The sequence below is a fragment of the Pseudoliparis swirei genome, chromosome 6 (genome assembly GCF_029220125.1).
Source record: "Pseudoliparis swirei isolate HS2019 ecotype Mariana Trench chromosome 6, NWPU_hadal_v1, whole genome shotgun sequence".
NCBI classification, from domain to species: Eukaryota; Metazoa; Chordata; class Actinopteri; order Perciformes; family Liparidae; genus Pseudoliparis; species Pseudoliparis swirei.
Window position 1 is genome coordinate 5,164,619 of NC_079393.1, and position 22,341 is coordinate 5,186,959.

The 22,341-nt window shown below is 44.1% G+C and overlaps 1 protein-coding gene across 1 annotated transcript in view; it reads right to left on the reverse strand.

Moving 5' to 3' along the window:
* The window catches only part of map1ab (microtubule-associated protein 1Ab), a 65,656-nt gene that overhangs the window by 35,530 nt on the left and 7,785 nt on the right, over positions 1–22,341 (reverse strand). The window contains 1 exon segment of the mRNA XM_056417359.1: positions 19,397–19,498. Within this exon segment, the coding sequence (XP_056273334.1) occupies positions 19,397–19,498 (102 nt within the window).

Genomic DNA, 22,341 nt, shown 5'->3' on the forward strand with positions numbered 1-22,341 from the left:
ATGAATCACATACGTAGCCCTCATAATGAGTTATGTGCAGTGCAGGTTGCAACACGATTGGTGGATGCAAAAAAAGTGACATTTAATTCAAGTTTAACTTCCCATTTTCATTGCAAAAAGATGCAAATGTGTTGCTATGAAGCTGCAATATGAATCCATGAATCCCGGGGATTATTAAATGAGATGCATCTTTCGGCGTCTCAGATGTCGCAGCTGAGAATTCGACGCTCGTCTCCGAGGCACTTTGTCGGCAGAGATGTTGATGTTTACGTTCGTTAATTTTCTTTTTTTTCTGCTCAAGAGATTTCCATCTCGGCTCTCACCTCGATGCTCCGGCTGCTCCGTCAGAAGCTTGAGAGTCTCAGACGGTGCCAGCTCGGCCTCCAGGGCTTCGTCTCGTTTTTTAAACCGAGGATTCGTGTGCTATGAAAAAAAATGAACCCGAGAGGATTTATTCATGGAAATTCTGTTTTATGATAAAACACTCGGACGACTGGTCGACGACGAGCCTCTGAAACCAGACGGCGTTACAACAAAAAAAGAAGCCGTTTCCTTTTGATTTGACGAGTCACCTGGGCGGATCGTGTCTTTATCGTCCGCAGCGCTTCCTGTGGAGTTCGCGTATAAACTTTGTATTTCTGTCGAGTCAGCGTGGGAGAGGAGGACCGCATCGTGGGAAGCAAATGTCAAACTGTGACTCAGCACTCTCTCTCTCTCTCACTGCAACTACTATCTGTGGATTCTGTGGCAGGCCGAGCAGGGCGAGGATAATTATATGCAATTCCCTGAAGCTGCCTTGCTTCGTGGCACTTCAGCTCCGTGCAGTTTTAAGCTAATTTCTTTAACATTTGGACAATGTTTTGGCTGACGAGCACGAGATTCGCTGGCGGGCCAGGTTGTGGCGCCGACGTTATAATGAGAAGTGACGCAGTCATCGTGACGTCGCCCGATGGTTTTTGCAGACGACTGTTTTGATGCCTCAATCTCGCCATTTTGGCCGTCGCCATTTTGCCTTTTTGTGAGACAAGTGGGTGGAGCTAAGTACAACTAACTTTCATGAACTGTAAACAAACGTAGCCACGCCCTAAAACACACCGTGAATAAAACAATAAATCCAGAGTCATTTTCTCATAGACTTCCATGCAACCGGACTTCTTTCTGCGACCAGAGGAGTCTCCCCCTGCTGGTCAGTCGAAAGAATGCAGGTTTGAGGCCCTTGGCTTCACTTTTCAGACCCTGAGTTTGCAACTTGGGCTAAACATATTCTGGGAAAGATTTCCCAGCATGCCGCAGGGCCCAGATTCTGCTCTTTGGAGTATCAGGTGTCTCCGCTAAGATTTTAGTTTAAATCTAACTACAAGCACTACTTTGATAAAAACAACAACTTTACATCTGTGGCAAACACAACATACACAAACAAGTACGTATATCTTCAAATCTTATATAATGGACTGACAGCAGCATCCCTGACCCCCGAAAATCTAAGTTGCACATCAGAGGAAATGTTTTATGACGCATGATTATAGATGTTGACGGCTCAATTTCATCCCAAAATTGAAGTCGGGATTAGCTGTTGCAAAGCAATTACTGAAACACGGCCATGCAGACACTCAGTTTAGATCACAGGATGTTACCCAGATCAGTGACACACACACACACACACACTCTCTCACACACATGCACGCTCGCAGGCAGGCTGGGTCGAACCAGCTTTGCTGAGTCACTGCAGACAAACATAGAGTCCCAAGAAACCAGCACCAGGAAACCAGAGCAACCTATGACACGGTGATAACTCAATAACCCAGCAGGAATAATAACACTGACAAATAACAGCTTTTCCTGGCATCACTCTTCATCTCAACCCACCACACACACACACACACACACACACACAGAAGGATGGTTTTCACTGCAATAGCCACGGCCACATCCTCGGCATGAATGAATCATCACAAAACACCATTTTTTCTATTTCAGAGTACAAATGATGGCAAGTTTTTCCCGCAACAAGACACACACACACACACACACACACACACACACGGACCCTCACACACACTCTGTGATCCTCTGTCCCAAAGCACAGCTCGGAGACTGACTTCATCTCGGTGCGTTACCAGCATGCCAACCGGAAACAATAGCAACGACACCGCGGACACACAACCAAATTGCTTTTTGTTGTTGTTTTCTTTCATCCCCCCCCCCCCCCTCTAGAGGGGGTGGAGGGGGCACTGAGTTCATACGCATCACCTGCACACAAGGTGTTCCTCAGATCCACATCGACACACAATGACTGGGCAGAAAAAAAGGGACATTTTAAGGGAATCAAACCTGCGTCCTCGCAGTTCCAGAACAATCTCTCTTTTGGTTTTTCTCTTATGATAATAATCAAATTGATAAAAGTAGATGTGCAGTATATTTTTTAGATGAAATAGCCACCTACTGTTCTATGTCTGCATTAATCCCGTTACTTTGGACTTGCTGAAATCCCGTCTGACGCTCGCAGCCTCCTCTCATGTCAAGTGAGACCTGAGCGGATTGATTGATTAACTGTCTCGTGCCCCGATTACTTCCAGACACTTCTCTCCCTCCCTTTGCACGAGATCCACAATACTGCGCATACTTTTTTTTTTTTTTTTTTAAAGTCAATGTTTCGGATTCTTGAATTTGGAGATGATCAAAAACGGGCACAAAATAAAAAAATTAATAGATAAATAGAAATAGAACAAACCCGGTTGACGCGCGGTGGTTTTGGGGGGTAAACGTCGCGCGACTGCGAGGAACGGAGATAAATCAGAACCGGGAATAAAGAGACCGGAGAGATACGCAGCAGCAGCCGCTCAGCCGGCCGACGACATCAACTCCGCGCAGTATAACAAAATAATAAATAATAAAAAAGGCAGAAAAACAAACAGTTGGGATGTTTGTCGGAGACAGTTTTACGTACCGTGGTGGACGATGAGCCACTTCGCCGGAGTGGCGTGTGTCTATAGAAAGCGTCGGTGTGTGTGTGTGCGCATGTGTGCGTGTCTGTGTGCGTCAGGTGGAGACAGCAGGACAGAGGAGGAGAGTTGGCACATTTGGAGACGGACGCGGCGGCGGCGGAGCGGAGCGCGCCGGGATGCGGCAACATCTGTCTGCTGACAGCCGAGCGGCGGCGTGCGGTCCAACCGGGGAGGGGCGCACCGGGCTCACACACTGCACCAGCTGTAACTCCTTCACTGCCGGCCGGCCGGTGTGTGTGTGTGTGTGTGTGTGTGTGCACGCGTGTGTGTGTGTGTTGGTATGCGCCGTACATCTCCCAGCCTTAATGAAAACATCTGTTTTCCCTGTGACAATGACAGCCTGTTATAAAGTCGGCAGTCTTCTCAACAACAACTGGTTTGTGTGCTTACCACCAGTCTTTTTGCTATTTTATTTGTTTCGATATACGTTATGTTCATCTATATTGCTGTGACGTCACCGTACCCCGTTTTGTGGCATGTCTTTCGCAACAATAATTTAAAAATTAAACAAATTAGGACAGCAACTGTTAAATACGTCGCATGCAAAATAGGAAGAAGAAAAAAAATACAGTAAATCCAAAAAATGTCGAATTAAATGAGCTATTTACTGACTGACTATATGTGGACTCATGTCATGTTATATAGTACACAGGGCCATATATTTACTTTATGTAAAAGAGGGCACAATGGAGCCACGGGAGTTATATTAAATTGAGTTACTGAAAGTACATACTGCAACCTACCAGGAGTAATCCTCAACAATTCAATCCATCACCCGTGTGACAGTTCATCCTCAACTAATTGCCCTGACGGTGGCGCTGCAGGACAGATCAGGGACGCTCCACAATCATTGGGGATCAACTTTAGGCGACCAAGATTATATCAAAAACTAAATTCCATGGCAATCCGCATCTAGGAGGGACCCAAAAGAGCCCCAAAAAAGCACCACTGCAGGCACTGCCAGAGCATGCCACCAGGGGGCCCTGGGGCAGAAACAGAGGCCCCCAATGACCTCTTAAGTGTTACTCACACAAAATGGAGCCTGAAGATCGTTTAGGTGGTAAAAACTTTTTGTATCATTTAATTGACTCATAAGTCATTTTAAGTAAAGTATAGTTTGCCGATGAGTTTGCAGTTAGTTGTTGACTGAGTCACGTGATGCGAGAGCAGCTCTCCCTCTCTCTCTCTCTCTCTATTTATTTATACCTCTCTCCACCATGCTGTAAAATTAAATGTAGCTTAAAGCTGTAATCATAAAGAGAAACGATGGCAATGTTTACGCTCCAGTAAATGGAATCGTGTGTGTGTGGCATTGCTATTGTGCTTACCCTTTAGTTTATATATATATATATACACTACCTACCGTTCAAAAGTTTGGGGTCACTTAGAAATGTCTTTATTTTTCAAAGAAAAGCACTGTTTTTTCAATAAAGATAACATTAATCAGAAATACACTCTCTACATTGTTAATGTGGTAAATGACTATTCTAGGTGGAAACGTCTGGTTTCTAATGAAATATCTCCATAGGTGTATAGAGGCCCATTTCCATCAACGATCACTCCAGTGTTCTAATGGTACATTGTGTTTGCTAATCGCCTTAGAAGACTAATGTCTGATTAGAAAACCCTTGTGCAATTATGTTAGCACAGCTGAAAACAGTTATGCTGGTGATATAAGCTATACAACTGGCCTTCCTTTGAGCTTGAAGAACAAAATTAATACTTCAAATATTAATCATTATTTCTAACCTTGTCAATGTCTTGACTATATTTTCTATTCAATTTTCAATTCATTTGATAAATAAAAGTGAGTTTTCATGGAAGACACGAAATTGTCTGGATGACCCCAAACTTTTGAACGGTAGTGTATGTATATAATATATATGTTGTTTTTTGTGTATTAAGTTATCCATATGTGCCGTTGTCGACCATTATGTCATGTCCGTGTGTTTTCTCCGTGTTTGTCCGTCACTGGAATAAATCCTGTCCGCTGGTCACTCACGAGGCCCCGCCTTCTCACGCGAAACCAGCCAATAAGAGGAGCCGAGAGAGAGCGCCCTGGATAGACGAGGCTGCGCGCTTTGACCCGAGGAAAAAAAAAGTGTTTTCTGTTGACAACAGAGCATCTCAGCCACATCTGTAGATGGATAGAGACGGACTGACGCTCGTCTGGTGCGTGGTCTGGTTTACAGGTTGAACTAAAAGCCGAGTCAGCACTTGAGTCACCGTGATGAAACATAAATAAATAAAATATATTGTAATGTTGCGAGCAGACTAGAGTATGATCGATTGTGTTTTCACAAAAAAAAGTAGAGACAACAGCTACTCATTATTTTTTAAGTAATACAACCTTCATTTTGATAACTAAAGAGTTGTGACCAACATTTCTACAGAATGGTGGACAAATAAACTGTTTTTCCAAATTACCGGAAATACATTTTTGGCATTTCTGCACAGCTACTCCTACCCTGACATAAATGCTATATATATATATATACAGGACTGTCTCAGAAAATTAGAATATTGTGATGAAGTTCTTTATTTTCTGTAATGCAATTAAAAAAACAAAAATGTCATGCATTCTGGATTCATTACAAATCAACTGAAATATTGCAAGCCTTTTATTCTTTTAATATTGCTGATTATGGCTTACAGCTTAAGAAAACTCAAATATCCTATCTCTAAATATTAGAATATCATGAAAAAGTATACTAGTAGGGTATTAAACAAATCACTTGAATTGTCTAATTAACTCGAAACACCTGCAAGGGTTTCCTGAGCCTTGACAAACACTCAGCTGTTATAAATCTTTTTTTTACTTGGTCTGAGGAAATATTAAAATTTTATGAGATAGGATTTTAGAGTTTTCTTAAGTTGTAAGCCATAATCAGCAATATAAAAAAAAATAAAAGGCTTGCAATATTTCAGTTGATTTGTAATGAATCCAGAATGCATGACATTTTTGTTTTTTTAATTGCATTACAGAAAATAAAGAACTTTATCAAAATATTCTAATTTTCTGAGACAGTCCTGTATATATATATATATATATATATATATATATATAATGCTATATATACCTGTGATATGAGCGGACGAGCTGATTTATCAATTTAGTAGAGACAAATGTATAAATTCCTCTGAAAAGGTTCTTTTAATATGGTGACTATTTCCCGTAAGCCTTTATTTTATAAGGTCCTTTGTATGTTTTGGGTCCTTTTATTTTGAAGTTCTTCCGGCGAGACCGGAAGTAGACGTACATCTCCTAACATGACTTTGCAAAAAGTACGTTAGCTGACCTGAACTGAAGGAAAAGGTGTTCATGAGTATTTATCTTACTCTATAAACTGGTACTTTGTTTTATTTGGGCTTTGACTACGTGTATAGTGACTTTATTTTTATTATTATTTATTAATGTGCACATGTTTATATGAATGTCAGCTAATTAATGTTTAAACTCGTAAGAGCCCATTCCTGTTGTATTGGTTCCATGAGCTCTTACGGTGATTTCTGGAAATTATATTATTATTATATTACATTTGCGAGCTAACGTGTAGCTAACGTGTAGCTTACGTTAGCTACAAGTTAGCTACATGTTAGCTCCACCGCTGCTGGCTCACGTTTTAAATCACAATGATTGTTATTTGTGAGAAAAGACTCGAAATGACATAAATAGTTGATATAGCCCCCTCTGCAGTGATGGTAAACCCCGGGATCAATATCAAAACTTTGCATAATTCAACAGCCGCCTAAATAATGCATGCCTCCTCCTCCTCCTCCTCCTCCTCCTCCTCCCCTGGTCAGGTGGGAGTCAACCCTGCGCGGCCATTTGCGTTAACGACACAATGCCGGGGAGAAAGATGCTTCGACCAGCTCACCGACGCACCTTATCCTCGCTGCGGAGAGGATTATTGTTCAGGGATTTATTCAAACCCAATGTTGGGATGGACTCTCGGTAACGGTAACCGGGATGTGACGCCGTGTCCTGGGGTGCACTGACTCCCCCCCGACTTTTCCATGACTTTAAACCAGTGTCGGAAATACACCAGGGCAAAGGGCAAAACTGCCCCTAAGAAATATAATCTCGCCCCTGATGTCACGAGGAGAGGCAAAACATGCCCCCATAATTTCGATAATTTAATAGCGATTTATTTTTGTTCTTTGTTTTGTGTATTCTATCCTGTTCTATAGGTGAAAAAAAAAATCTATATTTATTATTTAAAACTCCGCGTGAATGCAACATATGAATATAACTCATTTTCATGACTTTTCCAACATTTTGGGGATTATTCTTTTCCCCGTGACTTTTCCAGGCCTGTAAATAACCATTTTACAAATTCCACGACTTTCTTCAGGTTTTCCATGACCGTACGATCACGTATACCCGTTATATAACTTCATACCTCTCTCACGTTCAAAAGCAGAGCGAATATGAGACACGTTTTACCTGAGCGGGTTCTTTCACACGTCGTGCCTCGCGGTCTCAGATTAGCCGTCCTTTCGGAAAGGAAATGAGATTTGAAATAATACACGTCAACAGATACGCGTCCATTGTGTTGTCCACATGGCGAGGGTCAGGTCACCTCGGAGAGATTACAGGAGGGGGGGTGGGGGGGTGGGGGGGGGGTAGTCTCGTGATGACGCTGCGCTTTGAGCACTGTGGGATTAGCATTAGCGTTAGCATACGCACAGCTGTGCGCTCACTCAGCACTGAGGCTTATATGTCATCAGTGACCGCCTGTGGACAATAAGGGAAACAATTACAGGTTCTCGCGTTGTTTTACTAGCACTCGGTGGGTGTGTGTGTGTGTGTGTGGCCTCTTTCAAATCAGAGCGGCGTGGATTTAGTTTCTTATAGAGCTTCCCATTTCCGAGGAGCTTGTTGGATTATTATAATTTTTTTAGCCTCAATGTTCCACAGAGACACAGGATGGTTGACAAGTCTGAGCTGACATGGCCGGTGTCTCGGAAAGTGAATGTTTGATCAGGTCTCTCAGTTTGTGGTTGTTGGTTGTTTCTTTCTGGAAGTTGGAGTCGTAGATGTCTCTCCCTCTCCCTCTCTCTCTCTCTCTCTCTCTCTCTCTCTTCTGTATCTAGGCTCGTGCTTCTGACTCCATCCATAGAAACTAGATACTTCGGATCTGATGCTTTTAAGCCAAGACCTGGACTCGCCAAACATGATCCACATCATCCACCGAACTGGATTTCTACTTCTGGAAGCGCAGAGAAACGACGTCTCCTGGTTCACACGTCCTCGTGTTCGCTGTCAGCGGGAATGAAACCAACGTCGTCTGAAGTGAAGCTTCCCGTGAAGCTTCCCGTGAAGCCTGAACACTAACACTAGAAACCAGCGCGTCGCGTTCCGCTCACCGCTGGGAGCCGCCGGCGCTCGCCGAAACTTGAGGGAATGTAAACTCGTCACCCCGCTCACCGCCTCCGGTGTTTCACGAGAGAGCACGAGACGAGAGGATGAGCGGCGGAGAGGAGGGAGTCGACCGAGCGCTGAGAGCTGCTCGGGCGCCACCGTGACGACGGCCGACGTACACGAGTGTGTGTGTCCACGAGAGCGTGAACTTACAAGTGTTACTGTGTGTGTTAGGTGTGTGTGTGTGTATGTGTGTCAGCAGGTCTGATTAGAAAGGTTAAAGTGTCCCAGGAGTGAGACTATGTGACCTTGGCTTGAATGAACGCCCTCGCCAAATCCCATTGAGAGCGATGACCCCTTCCCAAGAAACACACACACACACACACACACACAAGGTGAGAGAACATAACTGCTGTGTCACACTGTGGGTCAGGACACAGTTACACAGCAGAATTAAAATGTCGGTTACTTTTAGTGCAGTTAAAAGATCGATGATACACAGGGCGGAGGAGGAAGAGGAGGAGGAGGAAGAGGAGGAGGGTGAATGAGTAAGCCCACATACTGGAGGTGCTGGTCTAGAAGAGATTAATAAGGAGTGAAACAAAAGTTGTTTTGGTTTTAGTTGTAATAAAAGTCCAGATTAAAGTGATGAGATGAATGATTATTTGTTTTTGCATATTTTTTCAACACATTTTGCAACAGTTTCCTATTTTTGCATTTTTAAAAAATTATTATTTTCTTTCCTTTGATTCTATTTCATGCATCTGATATGTGTGTATATATATATATATATATATATATACAGGCACGTGCACAGATAGAGCCCTAGTGGTGCTCAAGCACCAGCCCCTTTGCCCTGGATGAGTAAAGTGCCCTTTTTGCTGGAGACACATTTTTTTTATTCATCCGTATTTAAGAATAAAAGTTACTCTCTCTGTCATCAAGTCCCCCAAAATGTGTTTTAATCTCCGACGGGGCATTTATTTGAGTTATTTTGAGAATTTCGCCCCGACCTGCTCCTCGGCGCTCACGAGCCCCCCCCCTCCACGGCTGCACCTCCTTCTCCTCTGACCCGCAGCACCAGACACACAGGTCCTGACGGTGTTTGTCCCCTGACGTTGTTTTGTGATAAATCAACCACAACATTACGCTGCTGAAAACATGACGTCACACGACGTTTCCTAAAAAAATAAACAAACAAAAACTCCGTGATTTCAAAGCCTCGTCCAGCTGTTTACTGACGTTAGTTATGTTTAGGGAATAGAGAGAGGGAGAGAGAGGAGAGAGAGAGAAAAGAGAGAGAGGAGAGAGAGAAAGAGAGAGAGAGAGAGAGAGAGAGAGAGAGAGAAAGAGAGAGAGAGAATTCTTATTCTGTTCTATTCAACAGGGGCTAGTCTAGGATTTGCGTGGCCAGACTGAAAAAAAAATCATACGGCCTCTCTGGTTCAGAGGGCCGGGCCAAATGTGGAGGCGGGCCCTATCCGGCCCGCGGGCCTTAGTTTGAGGACCATTGCTCTTGGCTGTTGATGTCTATCAATATCGCTCATTTTGAAAATGAAGTAAGAGGGCAATACGGATCCGTATCAGACCAGCGAGGAGGGCGATACGTGGCTGGCATGGCGACCCATTAGCCAATCAGAACGCTTGTACTGTTGTTGCTATATAATAATTCATCTTTATTCATAAAGAAAATGTTAGCGAGCGGTCTGATGCTGCCCAGAGGAAACGCAGGTCGAGGACAGCATCATCAGTGTAATGATGCTAATGCTTCAACTCTGTCAGATTTTTTTTTTGGCGTTGGGTGCCCTTTTTTTTGGTTTGAGCACCTGCCCCCCAAAATGTCTGTGCACGTGCCTGTATATATACATATACATATATTATATATGTATATATATGATATATACATATATATATATACACATATATATATACACATATATATACATATATAGACATATATATTGTTTTTAACTGAATGTATACATGGTTAATTCATTGCCAAATATAATTGATTTAAATTGAATATTGAATTAAAATAATCTTCAGAGTGAACTCTACACATCTAAATACAAAAGCAGTGGAGGAGAAATGAGAAGACGTGGATGGTTTAAAAAGTTAATGATGAGACAAATAGAAAATACATCGGGGTGAGAAATAAATCCTGAATTGTTCATTGTGTTTTTCTCGTCCCGGAGCCTGTGAGCCGCGTATCGATCGAGTCCAATAACGAGGACCTGATGGTCACCGGGCTCGCCTGCTTTCTGCCCGGCGCCGAGGTTCTTTGCCCACAAAGCCGCGTGGGACTTGAACCTCATGCAATCGTAAAGAGTGAGGAGCGAAATGTCGTTTTTTTATATGACTAAATTGTGTTTGAGGGGAGAGAAAAAGAGGAGCACGGAAAAACATCAGGAGGAGGTGAAGCGCCGACTCAGCATCCCGGCACCGGGGGGAGGGGGGGAGGGGAGAGCCGTAACTCCTCAGATCGATTCCTTCAAGGAGCTTTAATAGCGATGGAAACGTCTCCGCTTCGCCAGCCGATGTGGGAGACGGACTCAGGGACGGACCAGGGGACGGACTTAGGGGACGGACTCTGGGACGTAAAAAAGTCACCCAAAATTTCTTTTTACATTTAAATCACTGAAACTGCATTGATTTTAGATTGACAGAAACATATATATATATATGAAGGAATACCAATCAAATAGTGACTTCTTTAAACAACCATTCCAATATTGATATATTTCCCCGGCGTTGGAGTCACGCAGTCCTCCTCTTGACTTGGTCGTTCTTACTCGTGTTACCGTGCAGAAAGGAAACGATCCGATATGAATCATCTGAATTATCGTAACCAGAGGATCGCCGACGATCGCCTGCTTTGGATCGATCGTCTTGGATCCATTGATCTTCTCCGACAGAGATACACTGTGACCGTAACTACGGCGACAAGCCCCGCCCTGGAGGCGATGACTCCCCAGGTGTGTGTTCGTCACTATGAGCTCGGCTCATAGTTTACACTCACGGCTATTCACAGGAATAAACCCGCGGTGTGGAGGTACTCAGTTTATTTTGTATCGCACAAAATCACAAATAACTAATTTGTCCCTGACCTTTGACCTCCCATCGGATCAAGAGAAACTCGACAGAGCAAAAAACACGGTTCTGAAAAACACTTTAATGTGACATTACATTACATGACATGTCATTTAGCAGACGCTTTTATCCAAAGCGACTTACAATAAGTGCATCAACCTAGAGTATAAACTAAGAACAACAAGAATACAGAAAGTAACATTTCCTCAACATAGTCAAACTACAAAAGCACCATAATAAGAGATATTTAAGTGCCACTGAAGTGCTAATCTGTTTTAATCCAGATATAGTCTGAGAAAATATGTGTTTTTAGTTTCCGGCGGAAGGTGTAGAGAGATTCTGCTGTCCTGATGTCAGTGGGGAGCTCGTTCCACCAATGAGGAACCAGGACAGCAAGGAATAAAAAAAAGTTTTACAAAACGTGATGCCCTAAAATGATTGGTCGGCTGCATGTTTACCGATTGTGAGTCAACTCCTCCGCTTGTTCCCTCTGCAGCTTCACCACAGAGTGTTTCTTAAAGTTCAGAGCCGACTTGTCGGAGCGGGGAACAGAAGTGACGTGAGAGCTGAGGAACGACGTGAGAAAAGGGATTTTATTTTAAAGTATTTAAAGCCATCTAGCGCTCAGATTTAGATGGAAAATATCCACGTGAAGCCCAGAATGATGAAGTGAGAGAAGAACAGCTTACAGGAGACGTGGAACAGGGTTTCTTTACATATATTACAGCAGCAGAGAGGGGGGCGGTACCACCTCCTGGTGCACGCCGCTGTCGGGCTCACAGACATCTACAATGTCGGGTTTTAAAGGTTTTTAAAGTTCTTTGGGGGAAGATTGACCGTTGTCTGAACTTTAAAAGGTATTAAAGTAATAACTAGAATGGGCACTCGGTAGAGCGCATACCGTCGCATATCACAAGATTGGGCATTGAATTATGAACATGTTGGCATTAGTTGCATGCCAATTGGATAAAAATTGACCGCACTATGGTAAAAAGAAGATTTTGACCTTTTCATGACCTTGTCCTTGACCTTTGACCCGATCGATCCCAAAATCTAATCAAATGGTCCCCGGATAATAACCAATCATCCCACCAAATTTCATGCGATTCGGTTTAATACTTTTTGAGTTATGCGAGTAACACGCATACAAATAAATAAATAAATACACAGCGATCAAAACATAACCTTCCACATTTTCAATGCGAAGGTAACTAGAGACTCGATGCTAATACTTCGGCACAGGTGGAGCGATTACAGACGATGACGCTTCATCCACAGGAAGAAACCGGAAATAAAAAGTACTTTTACGTTGATCTTATTGGATGGTCTGTTGAAATCAATTGAATAACATTAATGTAATAATGTAATGTAAATGACAGAGACTCCTCTCCAGCGTGACCTTTCAGAGGCTTCACTGCAGCACGGTATTGGACGGCAGCTTTTTACACCAAATGGACACTTTGTTTATGCCACTTGAGGCATTTCGGACACGCAGGAAGTTACAGTTCCACACCTGCGGGTTTGCCGTGGTTATTTCAAAAGGGTTGAAATCTAATTGTTTTTAAACCCACGTCCCTAAAGCCTAAAGTGCTCACGTCTTTTTGCCACGCTAATAGAAGGATTTAACCTTTCTTTGACCCGGAGCCATGGATTTAGTAGCAGTTGCATGAATATTTGATATGGACCCTGAACCGATATACTGTAGTAGACTAGCACAGTAACAGAAACCCGTGTCTTTTTAGGTAAGAAATGTAAAAAAATATTACAAGACATGAGCATAACCCCCCCCCCCCCTCACACACACACACACACACACACACCCTCTCATTGTGCTGTACACTCCTGATCCAGTTTCAAGGAAGTGTTTGATGCCAGTTTTCCTCTTGACCAATCAGCGTCCTGTGAAAAGCTACAGCCAGATGTGGGCGTGGCTTAAGTGCGTGTGACTCAACACAAAAAGGCGACGTTGCGTTTCTTCACCACGACGGCGACTCCTGGAGAGTTTTGGCGTGGATGCTGCGACAGCATCTGTTATATATCGGAACTGGAGAACATAGAAGAACAACGAGCTGAAGACTTGAGTCTTATATGTTTTCTCTCTTCTCCTGAGGGTTTGATTGACGGATGTTTTAGCTGATCACCTGCGCACTACGTTGTGGTCAGGTTAGAAGTTCTGCTCAAGTGATTTGGGTTTACTTCCACGAAGAGTTGCTAAAGTCAGAGGTTGCAGACCAGAGATTTTGGCTTCCTTGACGCCTTCAGGATCTTCCGAGCGTCGCCCCACTTGTACATCGATGGGAAGGTCGCCAGGGCAACAGCCTTCAAAAGCCCCGCCCCCTCAGTCTCCGTAGCAAATTGTCAGATTGTCTCCACCATTGAATATGAATATTTAATCACCCGGGCCATCCCTCACCTCGACCACGTCACCTACGTCAGACAGCGCTGAGGGCATACCGCGCCCTCGAGCTTCCGTAACCCGCTGCACGCACCAGTCAGGCTCGGGGAAACAAGTGCAGAACATTTTCTTTATTGGAAATATTGTTTTTTCTTACATCTGCACTTAAATATTAGATTTAAAATATAGATTTTTTTTTTATGCAGGCGTTCTGTTTCACTAAGCTAATTATTGTCAAGATGGCGGGGTCCAACGTCACACTTCCAGGCAAGGAGTGGCGGTTCCTTCAGAATAAAACGTAATATCTTGCCTTCAAAATAAAAGTCTCGAGTTCTCATGCATCATACAAAGTATTAAATGTGTCATCTCACAAAGTTACAATAATAAAACAGTGTCTTCCTCCTATCCTTTACAATACATTCCTCCAGAATATTCCTCCTAATATCCCTCCCAATGATCATATCTTTCTTTATGTATTAATTTAAAACAGACTTTCTTATTTACATGAGCAAGTTCATATAAAATCCACTACAACTCTACACTGCTTATTAGGAACCCGATGTCTATCGTCTTCCATGAGCTCTTAAGCCATCTTAAAGAGAGTGTGTGTGTGTGTGTGTGTGTGTGTGTGTGTGTGTGTGTGTGTGTGTGTGTGTGTGTGTGTGTAGGAGGGAGGATTCACACAAAATGATTATAGTGAGTTTATTCCCACTGATACTTTTCCTCTTTCTCTCCGCCCACATCTCCCTTTGTCTCCCGGAGAGACAAAGGGAGGAAAGAAAGCCTGGATGTTTCACATCTGGCTTCAAAAGGATCTCCTGGACCTTTGGGACGCTGAAGTCGGTGCCTTTTGTGTTCAGGTGTTATCGCTACATGTTAAATAAAGTTTTGCATATTTGTTCATCTTTGTTAAAAGAAAAAAATCCTTCAGTTTCACTTTGAGAGCGTCTAAGATAAAGCTTGTTTTTGTGTGGGGGAGGGGAATACATTAATAAATAAGGAGAAGACATATCAATAATTACTTGAAAGCTTGATGATAAAAAATGAAGTAGTTACAGTGCGTGGTGGAACAAATGGATGCTTGACGCTGCTGTCACATTAAAAAGGTATTAGAATACTTCATTTCCTATAAACCCCACGGCAACGTCTTTCCATAACTAAAAGACTTAACTCCACGTCTCCGTCTGCGTCAAGCAAAACGGATTTTTTTACTTTTTTTTAAAAAACTGCACCGAACAAAAAGGATTTCCAAATAAATAAATCCGGTTTCTGGTAATGTCTGTGAGCCGTTTATGTAAAAACCTCAAGACTCAGAAACCAAGTGGGAGCTGCGATACAGCAGCAGGCACACAGTTCCCAGTCAGATAGCCACACACACACACACACACACACACACACACACACACAGAGACACACACACACACACACACTGGGAGTGTTAATCGGAGTTCATGGCTGACACTAATATCATGGCCTGTCTCACCCGGTCCTCGTCTAGGTTTTTGTGGAGGCAGCCTGTGTGTGTGTGTATATGTGTGTGTGTGTGTGTGTGTGGGTGTGTGCATTTCTATACAAGGTGGCCGGTTGAGCTTCACACTTAAGTATCATTAGGTCTGTCAGCTCGTGTGTGTGTGTGTGTGTGTGTGTGTGTGTGTGTGTGTGTGTGTGTGTGTGTGTGTTGGCCGGTGAAGCTTCACAGGGCTCTGAAGAGTCATTAGGTCTGTCAGCTCGTGTGTTTTTGTGCGACGCCCTCGTCCCAAAATACAAAGTCATCCCAACGCGCTGTGTGTTATTGGCTCTGTGTGTTATTGGCTCTGTGTGTTGTTGGCTCTGTGTGTTGTTTGTTCTGTGTGTTGTTGGCTCTGTGTGTTGTTTGTTCTGTGTGTTATTGGCTCTGTGTGTTGTTGGCTCTGTGTGTTGTTTGTTCTGTGTGTTATTGGCTCTGTGTGTTGTTTGTTCTGTGTGTTATTGGCTCTGTGTGTTGTTGGCTCTGTGTGTTGTTTGTTCTGTGTGTTATTGGCTCTGTGTGTTGTTTGTTCTGTGTGTTATTGGCTCTGTGTGTTGTTTGTTCTGTGTGTTATTGGCTCTGTGTGTTGTTGGCTCTGTGTGTTGTTTGTTCTGTGTGTTGTTGGCTCTGTGTGTTGTTTGTTCTGTGTGTTGTTGGCTCTGTGTGTTGTTTGTTCTGTGTGTTGTTTGTTCTGTGTGTTGTTGGCTCTGTGTGTTGTTTGTTCTGTGTGTTGTTCTCCGAGTGGTGTTAAAAAAAAGAGAGAATTTGTAAGAAGAAGCGTCCTCGATCCTTGAGATTCTTCTAGAAGTAAACGCTAGTTAAATGGATCCATTTTGAAAAAGACCACTTGAATGTTCTTTCAAAAGTTAAATTAAATGTTTAACTTTTTGCCGTAGTCCCCACAGCACTGAGGGCATTCACTCATTCATAAAAGAGTTTGCTGAGCACACACACACACACACACACACACAATCTGTTCCCATTAACACCCCGACTCCCCGCCACACGAGAGGAGCACTAAAACTTAAACTTGGTCTCCATGAGGAGCCGTGAGCTGCTGGAGGAGGTGGAGCATAATCAATACTCTGTTCCCCCAGACTGTATCAGTTAACCGATCAGCCCTCTCTCTCTCTCTCTGCTGCTGCTTACATTTTTTCCCAAAGTGGAAAAAAAAATTCCGCCAACCCGCAGCAATGTGATCCCCTTATCTATTCCTGCTCCATCGGGCTGCTCTGCATTGAAGTGCTATTGATCCGCCTCGTGTGCCGGGGGAGGGGCAGGGATCAATACTCGGCCGCATCGCACGTCTTTGAAAAGGAACGAGGTTTTTCCATCAATCGCTCTCATAAGTTTGGGAAAGCACACGGCATGTTGAATACACGCTGCTTATACATGTATACATTATTAAAAGTCACGCTATCTAACCATCTAAGACAAAAAAAACACTAATAATACAAAATATATATATAAAAAGCTGAATCATTCCCATTTAAAAGCAGCATATGACATATTGGGAACATAGACCTGGTTTTATTTTCATGAATTATTGAGTGTACAATAGGGAATAGATCGCTCGCTAGTTATGCATTGTTTTTCATTTTATTCTGTCTCTTTTTTGTTGTTTATCCTATGTTTACCTTCGCATTGAAAATGCGGAAAGTTATGTTTTGATCGCCGTGTATTTATTTATTTATTTGTATGCGTGTTACTCTCATAACTCAAAAAGTATTAAACCGAATCGCATGAAATTTGGTGGGATGATTGGTTATTATCCGGGGACCATTTAATTAGATTTTGGGATCAATCGGGTCAAAGGTCAAGGTCATGAAAAGGTCAAACTCTTCTTTTTACCATAGCAGTCAATTTGCATGCAACTAATGCCAACATGTTCATAAGTCAATGCCCAATCTTGTGATATGCGAAGGTATGCGCTCTACCGAGTGCCCGTTCTAGTTTTACATGTCTTGCTCTAAATATGTATAAAACTCAAATGAGCATCATCTAAACATCTGCATGTGTCAATTGTCTGCAAGACATCTGTAAATGTCTTATTGATGCCTACTTTACATTTATTTTTTAAAGAACGAAAAAAATAAAAAATAAAAAATAAAAAGGAGCAGCGTACGGGATACGGAGCGTTAATATAGCAGCAAACAACTATTGGCTGAAAAATAAAGTGAAATAAATAAAGAGGAATAAGCAGAGAAGTCTTTTTTGTATCTACTCCTCGTCTGTGTGCCGAGTTAAAGAAAAGAAGAGGAGGAGAACACCTGGTGAGGAAGATGTGACGCAACTGAACCAGCGTTCACTACAATAGGGCGTCGGTCGTTTGTTTACCTCCGATGGGGAGGTGAACAGTTTTTCCGACTGCAGACCTTGAGCTGCGGCGTCGCGGCTGCTGATTGGCCGCGGGGACGGCGAGACAATGACCCGGGCGGGACGTCCCGTCTGACCGCCGCGCGGCGTAGCCTCAGAAATACAACCCGGCATCCAGAAATCAACACGGCTCCTCGCTACAGTAATATGAACGCGTTCGGCCCGGAGCCGTGACGCGCCAAAAATAATCACCCATCAGAACGTGTTTCTGTCTCCTGGGAAATAAATAAAAAGATAAGACGGATAATAAAAGAAAAAAAGATTTGTAGGTCCCCGATCGCTCATGTTGTGTTTCTCTAAACCTGAGAGGAATTAACATATCTATGAGGTCAGCAGGAGGCGACTCCCTCCTCCTGAAGGAGACAGGAGGACAGACGGAGGACACGAGGGGCGTCCCACAGGAGGACCCGGTTCCTCTGAAGCTCCGTTTGCTCCGCTTTAACAAAAATGTGCTGTGTCATCGTCTGCTTGGCCACCGGCGCAGTCACAAGCGCTACTGCGGTCGTCTGTTTCCTTGTGTGTGTGTGTGTGTGTGTGTGTGTGTGTGTGTGTGTGTGTGTGTGTGTTCCCATCAGGCTCTTACCTGGAAATGGATTGAATTAATTCCATATTCAGCAGTTATTGTACTTTAAACCTGAGCCCTAAATCATCCCATTACATAGACACAAGAGGCACACTCTCACTCACACACACACACATACACACACACCTGAACAGTCTCCATGAGGATTATACACATGGTTCAGCTTTGATGTTTTGATGCAATGCAGATGTATAAATCTAACTCACTATTTTGTATTACATATATACAGGACTGTCTCAGAAAATTAGAATATTGTGATAAAGTTCTTTATTTTCTGTAATGCAATTAAAAAAACAAAAATGTCATGCATTCTGGATTCATTACAAATCAACTGAAATATTGCAAGCCTTTTATTCTTTTAATATTGCTGATTATGGCTTACAGCTTAAGAAAACTCTAAAATCCTATCTCATAAAATTTTAATATTTCCTCAGACCAAGTAAAAAAAAAGATTTATAACAGCTGAGTGTTTGTCAAGGCTCAGGAAACCCTTGCAGGTGTTTCGAGTTAATTAGACAATTCAAGTGATTTGTTTAATACCCTACTAGTATACTTTTTCATGATATTCTAATATTTAGAGATAGGATATTTGAGTTTTCTTAAGCTGTAAGCCATAATCAGCAATAAATCAGAATAAAAGGCTTGCAATATTTCAGTTGATTTGTAATGAATCCAGAATGCATGACATTTTGTTTTTAATTGCATTACAGAAAATAAAGAACTTCATCACAATATTCTAATTTTCTGAGACAGTCCTGTATATATATATATATTTCATTCTCAAATCTTTCTCACTAGACGCTTTGTCCAAATCCATCCCCTAAAGACTCTCTGTACTCATAACGTACTCAATAATGGTCCAGTATTAAGTTTATATATTATATATATATATATATTATATATATATATATATAATATATATAAGACTCTCTGGACTCATAACGTACTCATTAATGGTCCAGTATTTAATTTATATATATACACATACATATATATAAATATATATATATATAAGACTCTCTGGACTCATAACGTACTCAATAATGGTCATTTGGCTCGGACACATCACACTGACCTCTGACCTCGGAGGAGAAGTGGGCCGAGTGGCGGGTGATGAACAGCTGCAGCTGCTGATCGAGGTCGCAGCTCTGGAGGTCGACGTCCCAGGAACGGATTCCTGCCGGGGAGGAGAGAGATTACTGAGGAGAGAAACTCAGAGCGCCGAGGGACGAACACGAGGATCAAACCTTCCACCTCCCGCTGTGTTGAACCTCCGGTGTACAGAGTGCTACTGCGTATGGATACCCTGTGCCCGTGTGTGGGTACCCTGTGCCCGTGTGTGGGTACCCTGTTTCTGTGTGTGGGTACCCTGTGCCTGTGTGTGGGTACCCTGTTTCTGTGTGTGGGTACCCTGTGCCTGTGTGTGGGTACCCTGTGCCTGTGTGTGGGTACCCTGTGCCTGTGTGTGGGTACCCTGTGCCTGTGTGTGGGTACCGTAGGCCTGTGTGTGGGTACCCTGTGCCTGTGTGTGGGTACCCTGTGCCTGTGTGTGGGTACCCTGGGCCTGTGTGTGGGTATCGTAGGCCCGTGTATGGGTACCCTGTGCCTGTGTGTGGATACCCTGTGACTGTGTGTGGATACCCTGTTTCTGTGTGTGGGTACCGTGTGCCTGTGTGTGGGTACCCTGTGCCTGTGTGTGGGTACCCTGGGCATGTGTGTGGGTATCGTAGGCCTGTGTGTGGATACCCTGTGCCTGTGTGTGGGTACCCTGTGCCCGTGTATGGGTACCCTGTGCGTGGGTACCCTGTGCCTGTGTGTGGGTACCCTGTGCCTGTGTGTGGATACCCTGTTTCTGTGTGTGGGTACCGTGTGCCTGTGTGTGGGTACCCTGTGCCTGTGTGTGGGTACCGTAGGCCTGTGTGTGGATATCCTGTGTAGCAGGCCTGAGGCCACCACCCGTGGGTTTCCCCCCCCAGCACCAAGGATCCGCCAGACAGCAAGACGTTTCGTTCAAGGACATATTTATTTGCACACACACGACACCGAGCAGACCGCAAAACACGTGCCTCTGCTTACCTCTCCCCCTCCACTCTCAAGTGGGAGCATTTATAAGGGTGGCCTCGGCTGCTGACTGATTGCCAATCACCAGCAGCCGAGGCCAAATCAGACACAGCTGCCACACCCTGTTTCTGTGTGTGGGTACCGTGTGCCTGTGTGTGGGTACCCTGTGCCTGTGTGTGGGTACCCTGTGCCTGTGTGTGGGTACCGTGGGCCTGTGTGTGGGTACCCTGTGCCTGTGTGTGGGTACCCTGTGGCCTGTGTGTGGGCACCTGTGCCTGTGTGTGGGCACCCTGTGGGCCTGTGTGTGGGCACCCTGTGCCTGTGTGTGGGTACCATGTGCCTGTGTGTGGCACCTGTGCCTGTGTGTGGGCACCCTGTGCCTGTGTGTGGGTACCCTGTGCCTGTGTGTGGCACCCTGTGCCTGTGTGTGGATGGCACCCCAGCCTGTGTGTGGGTACCCTGTGCCTGTGTGGATACCTGTGCCTGTGTGTGGATACCCCAGCCTGTGTGTGGGTACCCTGTGCCTGTGTGTGGTACCCCAGCCTGTGTGTGGATACCCTGTGCCTGTGTGTGGGCACCTGTGCCTGTGTGTGGCACCCTGTGCCTGTGTGTGGGTACCCTGTGTGGGATACCTGTGCCTGTGTGGGCACCCTGTGCCTGTGTGTGGGTACCCTGTGCCTGTGTGTGGGTACCCTGTGTATGGATACCCTGTGCCTGTGTGTGGCACCCAGCCTGTGTGTGGCACCTGTGCCTGTGTGTGGGCACCATGTGCCTGTGTGTGGGTACCCTGTGCCTGTGTGTGGGTACCCTGTGCCTGTGTGTGGGCACCTGTGCCTGTGTGTGGGCACCCTGTGTATGGCACCCTGTGCCTGTGTGTGGCACCCTGTGCCTGTGTGTGGCACCCCAGCCTGTGTGGCAATACCCTGTGTGTGGGTACCCTGTGCCTGTGTGTGGGTACCCTGTGTGCCTGTGTGTGGTACCCTGTGCCTGTGTGTGGCACCTGTGCCTGTGTGTGGCACCCCTGTGCCTGTGTGTGTGGCACCCTGTGCCTGTGTGGATACCCAGCCTGTGTGTGGGTACCCTGTGCCTGTGTGTGGGTACCCTGTGCCTGTGTGTGGATACCCTGTGCCTGTGTGTGGATACCCTGTGCCTGTGTGTGGGTACCCTGTGCCTGTGCGTGGATACCCTGTGCCTGTGTGTGGATACCCTGTGCCTGTGTGTGGGTACCATGTGCCTGTGCGTGGATACCCTGTGCCTGTGTGTGGATACCCTGTGCCTGTGTGTGGATACCCTGTGCCTGTGCGTGGATACCCTGTGCCTGTGTGTGGATACCCTGTGCCTGTGTGTGGGTACCATGTGCCTGTGTGTGGATACCCTGTGCCTGTGTGTGGGTACCGTGGGCTTTGCCTTCTTTCATTCGTTGAAACAAGATTTTTCGCTCAGTCGCAGTTCACATAAATAAAATAAAAATCAGAGTTCTATCAAAGTTTTAAAACCCTTTATACAACAATTTATCACAAGTAACTTTGATTATCTGTTTAAATTGTTGTCTTAATTTTGAAATAAATGAATAAGAAAATGCAATAAATCTTTTAATATTGTAAATTATTACTATTATTAGTAATATTCAGACTTCATGTGGCAAATAATTGTGTATTACTTTTTTACCTACCAAATTATAAAACAAGGAAGGTGACATATTTGATCGGCAATATTAATATTATGAGGCATTAAATAGAATGTAATTATTATTACATTATTTAGTTATTGCTCATCACTTTTTTAGTGTATCATCATCATTATATCATCATTATAAAATGTTTCACACCTTAATTATGTTCCACGAGCACTAAAACTAATAGCAAACACACACATACACACACACACACAAACACGTGGGAGATTTAGATTATTAAAATTTTCGAAAAATCCATTTCGATATCGTCACGCAGGAACATC